The 13,044-nt window shown below is 37.1% G+C and overlaps 1 protein-coding gene across 1 annotated transcript in view; it reads left to right on the forward strand.

Annotated features, from left to right (window-relative positions):
- LOC124645704 (laminin subunit alpha-1-like) overlaps nt 1-13,044 on the forward strand; it is a 73,394-nt gene that overhangs the window by 27,150 nt on the left and 33,200 nt on the right. Inside the window, exon 2 of the mRNA XM_047185559.1 lies at nt 11,530-11,636. Coding sequence (XP_047041515.1) covers nt 11,530-11,636 — 107 coding nt within the window. The remainder of the gene's footprint in view (nt 1-11,529; nt 11,637-13,044) is intronic.

Genomic DNA, 13,044 nt, shown 5'->3' on the forward strand with positions numbered 1-13,044 from the left:
GTTATCGAAAGCTGTTTAATGTGTAAACAGACTTATATGTAAACTCTACATAGATATTGGTTAGATGGATTTAATTTTGTATATCAAAAGTAGGGTCTTAGAATGAGGTCTGTTTGTGATACTTCTATACCATACAGTGAATAGGAATGTTTCCTAATCGGGATGAATAGGTTCTTTTTAGATGAATATGCACTGTCATTTTTTGCACTTTACATGATTGTGTTACAGAAATACGTAGTTAGGTTTTTTTTACACCTACACGGAGATCTGAACCACTAATCACAATAAAAAAGTCATAAGTAAGTCAATAATCACATAGGTAAATATCAATTATTCTGAATTTCAGCAACAAATCGCCTCTGTTTATCGAAAACTTTATTCCCACCCCTAGCTACAAGACAAACAGTGTGAACTCAATACACTTGCACAGCTCTAACACAATACACGCCAATACATGGCGAGAACGCGCCTTCAGGCTCCAAAGACTGACTTACTTCAAACTTTTGTTAAAGAGAAAATTATGATAAATATACCTTCGGCGCTGAACGTCATCCATCAATCTGGTAGTACTCTAATATTTACTTAAGCTGCAGCCCGTTCCCTAGCGTTTGGACAGGCCCGTTTAATTTAATTACTGAAAGAATTTGGACGCATGAAAGATGGGATTTTAAATAAGATTTACGAATTGAATTTAGTCGCCTACCATTTTATTGTTAGAATAAGATATATGGTCTTTGAAACGAAAGCTTTTTCAGGAAGTGCAGTCTAGGAAATGGAACCGAGATGTCTCCTGTACTGGACTTAATCAGCGGCTTCGGCAAAAGAAAGTCAGCGAAGACAACACACACCACCGAAGTGCTATGCGTCTAAAAGACAATTTGTTGTCTGTGTGACCCTTAGCAATTAAATCAAAGACACCAAAAGCCACTGAATTGCTGGAGCTAAGTACTGTTCACATTTGACGAGGTGGAAGTTAGTGGCAATTAACATAATTTTCTATCGTTAAACACGCATAAACGCGATGTCTATGTAATAATACCAAGTCAGGTGACTAAGTGAATTCCCTCAGAAGGTTGGACGTCTGCGCAGCTTAGCCGGGAGATATATCTCAGTATTCAGCTTCGCGCCCACCATAAAATCTCCATAACTGAGGTAAACTGAATAAATATGCAACAGTTAAATGATCGATATGCATAATATTCCCCCGGACAACGGCTTTCGTTCGAACCATTTTGTCACTCTGCAGATAAGTTCAGAAGTTCCACGCATGTAAATGCATTTGTGGAAATGATTTTCTAGTCTTGATAGTTTCAATCGTAGGTATTTCTATGCTGGCTTATTAATATAAATCGCAGATTAATACATATACATATATTATACAAGAAACTCTATATGACACATTTCACACACATTTTATAAGACACTAAAAATTTAAACTTTGTATTACTATGTATTTTATACAAACTAAATTATTCCCTACAACTTACCTACAAACTAGAATAAATATTGCTTGTAGTTTAGTACTGAGAGACATTTTGATCCATCTTTCAAAAGGTTTTTAGTCCACTAGATTGAGATTTTCATGAGTTCAAAAATGAATTTAAGTGGTTGTTGAAAATCCCACCATCGAGCACCTCTGACATAATTTGCAAATGTGGGCAAGCATATTTGCACAAACGACCGTCTCTGAGTGGATTTTCTGCTATTTACTTTACGAAAGATTTTGTAGAGCAAACAGAGAATAAATAACTTGTGATTTACGATTTTGAACTATGCCGCGCTTAAAGGGTTATTACTGAGAAACTGAATATTGTTGTGTTGAAAGTAATTTTATGGCTTATTTTGCGTTTCTTGTTTCTTACTTAAACATGATCAGAAATAACGTTTTTGAGCTGCTAAGTATACCTAGGACGTGCGTGAGAAAATAGGAGTAGAATATAGGCAATATTTTATGTGTTTGGAAACGGGCTGGGATATGTAGAGATTACTTTAATATTATATATTTTACTTATAGCGGTTCGTTAAAATGGGATGTCATTACAGCAAAAGTGTTGTCCAAAAAAATTCACTACTTAAAACTTTTCAATTGCTAATCAAAGCAGGCACAATCAAACTACAAAGAATGTGGAAAGAATCCTCCCAGCAAAAGATCCTCTGAGCTACAAAAGCGAAACCTTACTATCAGGCATCACAGCTATCTGACAGATAGTGGGGCTGGTGGGACCGGCTGCGCCACTTACTGGTATCACCGCAGCGCACGCGCACGATAGCAGGCATTAGCTACCCGCCATGTAAACATACGATGGTGGAATAGATTAGGCATTCATCTCTAGTAGATCTGGGCTTAAATACTGAATACAGTACTAGGTTCAGAATTTTGGGATATACAGTTTTGGCAAATTGCCTCAAAGATGGTTGCTAAGACGGTTAGCTTTATTTGTTTAAGGATATCATAATACAGACGTGTTTGCCTGGTTTCGTCCCCGTCAAAGAAAGGTTATATTTTAAAACCATTGATAGATCAAATAATTTTCAACTTAACATTTTTAAATTAACAATTGTCTCGATGCTATATATATATAGAAAGAAGACTATAAGGCCTATAAAGATCTGCTGTCAAGGTTTTACTAGAGATTTTCTTAACGTACTCAATAAAGTTTCATGCTCAACTTAGTTTAATAAACAAAAGAGTATTTACTCCTCATCACAACTCTCTTCTTGTACTTAAGTACTTACAAGCCCTGATTTTACCTTCACTAAACCATCTCAAGGGCTTGTTCCCACCTGCTCTACAAATTCCTTCTCAACGGGTCCAAAGCGAAAACAATTCAACAATAATTTTAAGTCCAGAGACGTACTTCTGATATTTTACAATTACAATTTTTGGAAGGAATTTGAAGGAAATTAATTAATTTATTTTGATCAACAAAATTTTCATCCAAGTGTAAGAAACGTATGAAAACTTTGCTAACAGCAAACAATGGGTTTGGAGTAAATGGCAACAAGCCATCTCAAGTGACTAGTTAACCTATTTCGTTCTAATTAACAGCTCTGAACTAAAAGCTGTACCGTTGGGCCTAGATCTAGTGACCCTAGGTTTAAGTAAATGTTATAGTTAAATATTGTGTGCGGTCTTGTAAAATGGAGACTTAGGCTGCGCAGGCACCGTCGTGAAACCACTAAGGGTTATGAAGTGTGATAAATCTTTGCCCTGAGTAACTTAATAATGGTGATTGTTTACTTAATTGTTTCCGTTTGTTTGGAGGGTTCTGAAAGGTTTATATAACAATCCGTGTAATAATTCTTCAGAACTGAAGTAAAACGGCGAAAATATGTAAGCTACAACTGTGGACTTGTAGAGTTTATGCTTATTGACTTCCCCAAGTTATAGATATCATCTATAAAGATTTAGGTAGCTGCCTACTGTAAAAATAATTTGATTACATAACATTCTTACAATCTAACTATATAAAAGCTCAAACGGAACATGAAAACTCACATCACAGACTTCCTATAAAAATTAAATCGATAAGTTCCGAACATCAAATATCGATAAAATACACATAAATTCCTCTAACTTTGACTTCTGAACCGCACTATAAAACATGAATCATTGTTTTGCTATAAAGAGTGGCACCTATATCTGTACACATTTTTGTTTGTAACCTAAAGGCTGCGAAACTGCAGCACCGATTTGAAAAATCCTTTCACTGTTGGAAAGCTACACTTTTCCCGAGTATCATCCAAACTAATATTATAAATGCGAAAGTAACTCTGTCTGTCTGTCTGTCTGTCTGTCTGTCTGTCTGTCTGTCTGTCTTTTCTTCACGCCTAAACTACTGAACCGATTTGTGTGAAATTTGGTACAGACATAGTTTGAAACTTGAGAAAGGACATAGGATAGTTTTTATTACAAAAAAAAATTATATTAAAAATAAAATTATTCCGGACATATAGCGCCATCTATTGGTCAAATCAAAAATCTGCTGGTAGTCACTATTCCACGCGAACGAAGTTGCGGGCAAAAGCTAGTAGGCTATATTTGATCCCAGTACGGAGAGTAGTTTCCAGGGGACGCGGGTGAAACCGCGGGAAATCAGCTAGTCTATACTAATATTATAAAGAGGAAAACTTTGTTTGTTTGTTTGGTTGTAATGAATAGGCTCAAAAACTACTGGACAGTTTTTAAAAATTCTTTCACCATTCGAAAGCTACATTATCCACGAGTAACATAGGCTATATTTTATCCCGGTACGGGCAGTAGTTACCACGGGACGCGGGTGAAACCGCAGGAAATCGGCTAGTTTGTGTATAAAGCTGTACCTTTCCCGCATTTGAGAAAACATACATATAGCGCTGCACATTTCACGGATTATATGAATCAAACAACTATAAAGGAATTTTACGATTATTTTACAACTTGTAAAAATTATTAAACCACATATAAATGATAAAAGCCGTAAGTGCTTTTGGGAGAGGCAAGATTTTGTTTTTATGACTATCGTTTTGTTCCATATTACATTTGTTATTGCTGTATATTAGAATATAAATTGTTTAAAGCCATTTCCGTGTCGATCGAATATTTGTAGATTTTGAGTATCCACACATTGCAAACTTTAAGTCGGCCGACAGTTAGTTTGGGGTCATAAATCTGTATTTAAATGAATGTTAGAACACACATAACAGCGATTCGGTATTTGGCCGATAACAGACCGACTAAAAAGTTTGATTGAATTCACGGTTTTCTTTAAAAAGTTTCTTTTTTTTTTCAAACATCGGGCCAACCGTCAACCGATTATTAAGTTTGCAGTGTGCGGCTAATCTTTGAGTTTGTAACAAATCGACTATTCAGTGTCAATCTATCGTAATAAATGGTCTTTTTAGTAAGCAGACCAGGTGTACAAGGCTAGGAAAGATACTTTACTTGCTATGCCGAGAGTTTTTCGAGCTTCTAGCCGCTTTGTAGAGACATTCCGCGAATTCCAGTGCAGTTGGTAACAGACTTCAATAATGGAGGATTTTAGCTAGCAATGGATTAGAATGCTATAGCTTTTCTTCTGTCTAGATTATGAAGGAAAATACTGTGATTTCACTGTTTTTTTTTAATAGAAAATTATTAAATGACCCCTCCTGCCCTGAGTGCAGCGTGAGGGAGTGTCAGACTCTTACTGACTAAAACCCACTATGTTCCTTCTTAAGCCCTTTATGTACCAGGGCCGCGGTAACTCTTTCGAACAATCTCGTAGCCCGGCAGGGTGATTTCATGTATATTTTCCGGGGACGAGAATTGCGTGATTCTCATCTCACAGATGCTTATTTAATTCGCTAAATCAAATGACGAAATAAGTAGGCACGTCTTCATTATAGGACTTAACACAGGTTACCCAATGACCACTCCTTGATTTCCTACTATTCCCACAAAAGTCTTTTAGTTGCGGACATTAATCATTACGAGTGCGCAAAATGTCAAATGGGCTAACGTATGCCTTCGTAGGTAAATCGTTAAAGTTAGCACATAGTGTCTATAATGTCACGCTGCAACATACGGAACTTGGAGGAAAAGGTCTTGGTATAGCAGATGTTGGAAATATTATAATCTTCACGTATGCGCAGAAGTACCTATGTTATTCATTACTAGCAAGATTTCTCGATACTATAATATTTAGGTAGGAACCAATGCGTAGTTAAATAAGTAACAGAATTGCAAAGTTATTTGGCACGAACTATGAGTGTTTGTTACATGCTGAAAAGTGGAAAGATATCAATCATTTCGGGCAGTATGTTAAGCTACGGTTCTCTCAAGACGCGTCTAATCCGTAATTCATTTTACTACGAAATAATATTGGTAGTTCTCTGTCTAGCCATTTCCCAAACTTCACTGGGGTGAGCCTCAATCGCATGCAGCGTTTTTACATGGAGCCACTGAAGGAAAATCGTTGATCCTTGAATAATAGCCATGCCAAAAGCACATTTCAGTGCAAATAAAGCCTACAATACCTACATATAAGAATACAGGTTTCGTGCAGAAAGCTCGCGTGAATGAAATTAATATAACTTTACACCGCATTGTCTAATTGCACGTAACTGATTGCGTCTGCCAATTAGCCTAACGATCGAGTCACGTTACTTGTACCGACAGTTAGAACTTTTGTTAACTATTAAAACTTTTATTGTTTGTTTTACTACGTCGTGATTGGTTCATTTGATTATACTTTTATAGTTAGTACTTATCAATGTTGTAATTTGACATAGTTAAAAGATCATCATTATCATCAACTGCCTAGCCTTTTTGCCCTATTATGTTGGCTTGGCTTTCAGTCTAACAGGGTTGCAGCTGACCTCCTCCATCCAGTAACTAACTTCTCATAGTCGATATCGATATGTAAATTCGTATAATTTACAAGCAATTATAGTTTGGTATAATTATCATAGTAAGGTGCGCCCTATCACGAAGTAAGCATGAATCATACAAGTATTAAGGGTGCGTCCACATCTGGCGAATGCGCCGCGAATGCGCAGCACGCGAGCCGATCGCGAGCTGTCCGCGAGCTGCGCGCGTGCAGTCACTGCAATAGTTCGGTGCGCCTCTTTAGCGCAACTCACGCAAGGCTCGTATAGAGCGCGCGAGCGGCGCGCGATCTGCGCATTCGCGGCGCATTCGCCAGATGTGGACGCACCCTTACATCTAGTCTGTACTAGGCATTATTGCAATAAATGTCAGCTAGTTAACAAAGCTGATTATCTTATGAGCTTCTAAAGAAGTGCCAGGTGTTTTTTGATTTATTATTTTTTTCTGAACATTTCTAGGATAGAAGATCTTCAAGTAGCGAGTGATGATACTTACATGCGGTCTGTCTATAACCGCTTATTCCCTTTAAATTAGATGAAAAGTGGTCAAATGCAATTGTTAAAAAGTTTCAGTGTTGCGAGACAGGGCCCACAGAGTGTCTCTTAAGCAAAAAAGACAGACCACCAAGAAGAAATGGGATCCGCAACGGCTTCATACTACCGAATGAGCTTTCGTGTCCAATCCTTCTCTTTTCCAAGTAGATAGCTAATTGAATGTTACCAAACATTATTCCTAATTACGAAAACAATGTCGGTTGCCCAATTGCTAACTGCCTGTGCCGAGGCCGCGGCTTTTTTACACTATTTGATAGAATTTGTTAATTACATCTCATTATGTTCAGTAGTACCTTCTGCCAAAGAATGCATTGTTGTGAAAATATCAGGTGCTTCTCAGTAGATAATATAAATAGGTGCTGATTTATTAGCATATACCTAGGTACATAGGTACGGCCTGTTAAGAGCTTTTAAATATGTAATGTAAACCATAGCTGAACTTTCTGTGTTAGATATTAACAGGTTCAGGAATTTTACTATGTCTAGGTGAAATATATCTTTGAATGTTCCCCAGTTTTTCACTTTGTCGCGGTCGCTGAAACGTCTTTTAAGTATTTGTTTTAGCGTTCATCAACTATCTTTAAATATTGTTTTGTTAGGTTACAGGAAATTTCTTGACCATCCTCTCTCATAAACACTGGATAGGCTACATTAAAGACATCACCTAAAACAACCAATTTTATTAGGTTCGCCGTAAATGGACACCAAACCTATAAAATTCTAGTAATACTACAGTCTACTCTCTGTCGTAAAACTTAATATCCTACCGAAAAGTGTCCGACACTTATTACTACAAGCTATTAGAGTAAGAGTACACTGCAGACTAAAAAGTCGACCGACAGTTGATCCGATCTACTATCGGATGTTTGTTTCATAGAAAATCTTGATTCCAATCTCAGTTTTCAGTCATTCTTTCATTTCAGAATGATAATGTGTAATGAAAGTGTGGTACAACCATTCATCTTCATACTGATTTATGAGCCCAAACAAGCTATCAGCCGACTAAAAGTTTACAGTGTGCTTGTACTCTAAATTGTCTAGTGTAGGACATTTTCTCTTTAAAGTACAGTTACCAACCGCCGGGTTTCCGAGGAATTTCAGCTGGATTTTCTCTTAGATTTATACAAATTGTTTAATTGCTTACAAGATTAGCTTAATTTACGATGGATGTTCAGCAGAATGGCTGGATAAATCTTCAGTTAGCACTAATTGTTGGAAAGTGGTCGGTTCGATCGTTTGTCGATCTTATCTTTGCTGTCTCCGCGTATTATGGAAGTTATGTCGGATAATCGAGAGTGTGTGCATGTTTAATTTGTTATTAAAGTATTAGAAAGCTTTTGTTTATGTCATTTGAAATGTGATTCTTGTAGCAATGATTCAAATTGTGTTGTGATGTAGTTTGTTTCCTAATTGAATGTTGCTATTTATTTGTCAGTTAATACATATTTTTTCATTTCTTATTAATTACTTTTCAGTTATTTTGATAATAAATAAGTAAGAATCCATAGGTCTCACATCATCTCACAAGCAATTGTCATAATTATGTACTTTGCATATGTACTTACTTATTTCGATCTTTTTCTTCTATTACTTAATCACGTCGAATAATTTCTTGAATATTGGTTTATAAATTGTATTCTGGGGAGTTAAAATTAAATATAATATACCTATGGCCTTTTCCAATGATCATGGCTATTAACTACTCCTCATGATATTATAATTTACAGCGCAGAATTATAAATTGACTGCATAGACCAGGATGTGCTATTGTTGTTAAATCAATTCTTAATTTATAGTTCCTTGTTAATTTTATGGTTGAAAGCACTTCGATGCCATAAGCTACAGCTGTTTTCCCGCGTCCCGTGAAATCAAACATATTAAGTATGTTACTCGGGAAGAGTGTAGCTTCCAACAGTGAAAGAATTTTACAAATCGGTGCTGCAGTTTCAGAGCCTGTAAAATGTTTCCTCTTTATTGCACATATTAGTGTAGTATAAATTATAAGTAAGTTTCAGTTTGTTGTCTTTGAAAGATTGAAAATATCTACCCATAGCAAAGGCGTGCTTCAAATTAATTATTAAAAGCTCTGCACTCTGCAATCAATTCGTTTTCATTCGAATTGAAATTTAATTCTGGCCGTGATCGACGAAATGAAATTCAATAATATCTATCAGCATTTCAATTATCGATACATAAATCGGATCGTACTAAGGGATTGTTCACACCAAACGTATTGTCCGCCGCTTACTGTGAGTATACTCACTGTCTGCCCCAGTGTGAACGTCGACTCAATCTGCAGTAAGCGTACTCACCAAACCGACAATAAGCTATAGCGTACGATGCGCTACATGTGTGAACAAAAGAATAGGCTCGTGTAGGTTCACACTAGATGCGTACGCTGAGCGGCTGACTATTCTACACATAAAAGAGCTCAGTATTTGAACCCCCCAATCTTCATACATAACAGATGCTATGTCTTCCCAAGCGCATCTTCGTAAGTTTCTATCACTAGATTCTTCTGAATTCGCATTCCAAATACATTCTCTAGAATGTACTTCTGCAATAAACTTTTCGGTGTCGAACATCGCGAGGTGTCACGTGTCACGTCTGTCCTCATTGAAGTTTGTTTCTCGAGCGGCGGAGCGGCGCTATTCGGCAACTGCGTCCGCGTAGCCAATCCGCGTCCGCCGTGCATAGTCGCGTAGTAAAATAATCGGCCACTGAGAGTCAGCGACAACAGACGACGTAATAGCGTATAGTCGGTTCGGTGTGAACAACAATTTCAATATATATGGAAAAGCAATAAACTGCGTAACGCGCGCTCACAGTCAGCGGCCGACAATACGTTTGGTCTGAACGATGCCTAATAATTTCGAAAACCGTGGGAACACGACCTTAGAGCATTCTCATTTGATTTTGAACTCTATTCTCAGGTTCTATAAAGTTGAAAATGCATTGTATTTGTCAGGGAAGTATTGACGTGCACTACACCTGCAGTTTGTCAAAGCTATTGTTTTAGTTTAGCTAACAATAACAATAAGTACTTACATTCAATGGCTGTGGCTCGAATTTCTGAATATTTTGTCCTCAATACATACTTAGTCATTAAACTGATTCATGGTATTAACCTTAGATCAACTATCTTATATCATATCTTTCATTTTAGGCGGACAATTTACCATTTCGGGATTGAAAAAAAAAACAATGATTCTCTAAAACCTGGCCCAACGTCATCAACAATAACTGTTTGCTATGAAGAAAAAAGAAAAATAATATAATCGTTTACGTTGTCGGTTTGTGCCTAACTTACCTTTACACGATATTTTGTTATAAATATTTCCAAAATATTTAACTTTGACTGCCGAACAGACCATTTTGGTCAAAACATACACAAATACTTATCAAAAACGATTACGGATTATTAAAACAAGAACAATTTGCCTTAAAACGTTCAATATGTCGGCTATTAGCTTCCATCTCGGCAGATCGCGTAATGGCTGATTACTGATAGCAGTTATCTTAATAATATTGTTTACAGCGAGCTTACGATATGAGCTCTTAAGGCGGCTTTGTGTAATCACTAACCTTACTCGCTTACCCGGTACTTAAGTCCCTATATATGAAGGAGTTGTAAATATATCTGTGCAGGACTTTGTTTTACGGTAATATTTGTGTGCTGTAAGTATAACGTATAATTGAATTATATTGACGAAGAAGATTTATGTCGACAGGTGAAAGTCCTAGTTGAGTAGCCATTTTGGTCGTTACTTTAGGTATTTTCGCAGCAGCGGCTTCGTATATAATTAAAATTGATAGTGAATCTCCAAAAGTTACTCCCATGTCCGTCTACCTAGTACTAGTTTAGTCTTGCCTATTCTTCTTAAAAACTAACATATTCATCATCATCCTCCTGCCTTTATCCCAATTTTTGATTGGGCGCAGCATGGTTGCTTCTTATGACAGACGGAAGAGTATGGACTCTGCTGTCTTACGAACTTGATTATAATTATGAATTGTAAGTATCGCAAGCGGAACCACAAGAAATGTTACCTCGATAAAAGCATTAAATAAGCTTGTTTTAATCCTTTGATAACAAGCCAAATTAACATCATGTGGTATTTTAATACCCCCCACTAAAGTGCATGTCAGGTGCATTAGCGAATTGATCTGTTTATATGTGTGCGTAGGCGCAGGTTTGTGGACGTTTTAATGCGTTTAACCCCCTTGTGCAACAGATATGTTTAGACAGTTATGTAAATCTTTGCTATAATTATATCAGGGTAGAAACGTAAGTAAACGTAATACAGAGGTAGTAAAGGCGGGAAGTAGGTTAACTTCATGAAGAACAAAATGACGAGCGAAGAGTTCGTCAGATACCTATGTCAAATAACCTGAACGCCTCATCAGACCATCAATCGTAAGTGAGGGTTTTGTTCACGTCCATCATACTTATTTGACTTAGAAGGCACCTGACCTATCTGAGGATGCCTTATGGCATCTGTCCTTCCTTAACCTAGACGGAAGAGACGTTGACATCCACAAAAAAATATTATACTTTGTTTAGATATTGGTACATAAGCTATATGTGTCCATTTTTATTAATATTGTATAATTCCATTGTTACAGGCTGTAACTGTTCGTCGATTGGTTCGGAGAGCAACGTGTGCGACATCAGGACGGGACAGTGTCGTTGTAAGCAACACGTTACGGGCAGGGCTTGTGATACATGCGAGGTAAGCAACATAAACCGACTTCAATAATAGACCTAAAAACTGTCAAACACTACGCTGGAAACCGCGTCAAAATTGGTTTAGAAAAACGTGAGATGATCGCGCACAAACTTGGATACGTATATGACAAACTGAAAAGTTCCTTTTTAGACGTCGCTCAAACCCCCTGCAAGTCTCGCCAAGCTTTGTGGTGGAATCTAGAAAAGACTGAGTCAGTTTAGATATTAATGTATATCTAGGAAAATGTCTAGTGTCGGTCGAATTACTTAGAATTATCCCACAAATTCAATGAGACACATTTTATTGGACATTACCGTTTACTAGTCCAACATGGACTCGTACAATGACAGTCACTAGACCGTACTCAAATGAGCACAGTTAGGATTCCGAGCAAACAATTTACATGCATTCACATTGATATTCAAATGGCAGCGTGTAGGAAATGTCCTCGTGACATTTCTTAGCAATAAGCGGAACGGCGGAGGAAACGGACCGGAATTTATGTGGAGCCGGCATCAGGGCGGTATTGTGAGCCTCTGTGAGGCACAGGTGGTGAAGGCATTTAAATGGTATCTATACGGATAGGGATTACATAGCCTTGATTCGTGGTCTTTGCAATAACTGCCGGAAGATATTACCCAAATGTACATGTGTCACATTTTTTCAGTCAGGCTGAAATTCACGCTGAAATTTTGACATAGGTAGAATTTTACTTTAGTATTTAAATTCGTGTAGCTAAGTGTGCTTTCAAACTAGCGGATTCATCGCACATTTTGAGCGAAAAATTACCTGTCTAGCGATTCTAAGTGTCATCGTATAAACCGTAGCGCGTACGATCCGTAAAAATGCCGTGCGGAAAAAACAGACGGAAAAACTACTGTAAATTAAGTGATTTCTTTTCCTGAAAAATCGAATAGTGGCTCAAAATTCGTCTCACACCTAACATTCATACCTAGGTCTACATTGCTTCATTCCTTCGCAATGCTAATACCTTTAGCTTTGGCAATATTAATGCACCTAATATCCAACCTTTGATGTCAAACTACTCAGTATATAATTGTTTTAATACCGTTCAGCTGTACTTATCTACGAATTGACAGAAACTGTTGCAGATTATATGAACCTGGATTTTAAGCGTTGTCACTTAGGCTATATTGTACAGGGCTGGATTCAGGCGATAGATTTCCTCGGCTAAGTGAAGAACCAGTTTGTAAAGCGTTCTAGGATCTATAACTAACTATTGCGGAACTATATACCAATGTAGTGAAGGAAAAACCCATAAAAAAATTCCAACTGTCGATTCCATCAATATATGTCTAAATATGTCAATGTTGCCAGCAAATTAGGCCAAAAGACTGTAATACATATTAACTATTTTCTGTCCTTCATCATATATCAAATATCGTTCTTT

Source organism: Helicoverpa zea, chromosome 3, assembly GCF_022581195.2.
Source record: "Helicoverpa zea isolate HzStark_Cry1AcR chromosome 3, ilHelZeax1.1, whole genome shotgun sequence".
NCBI lineage: Eukaryota > Metazoa > Arthropoda > Insecta > Lepidoptera > Noctuidae > Helicoverpa > Helicoverpa zea.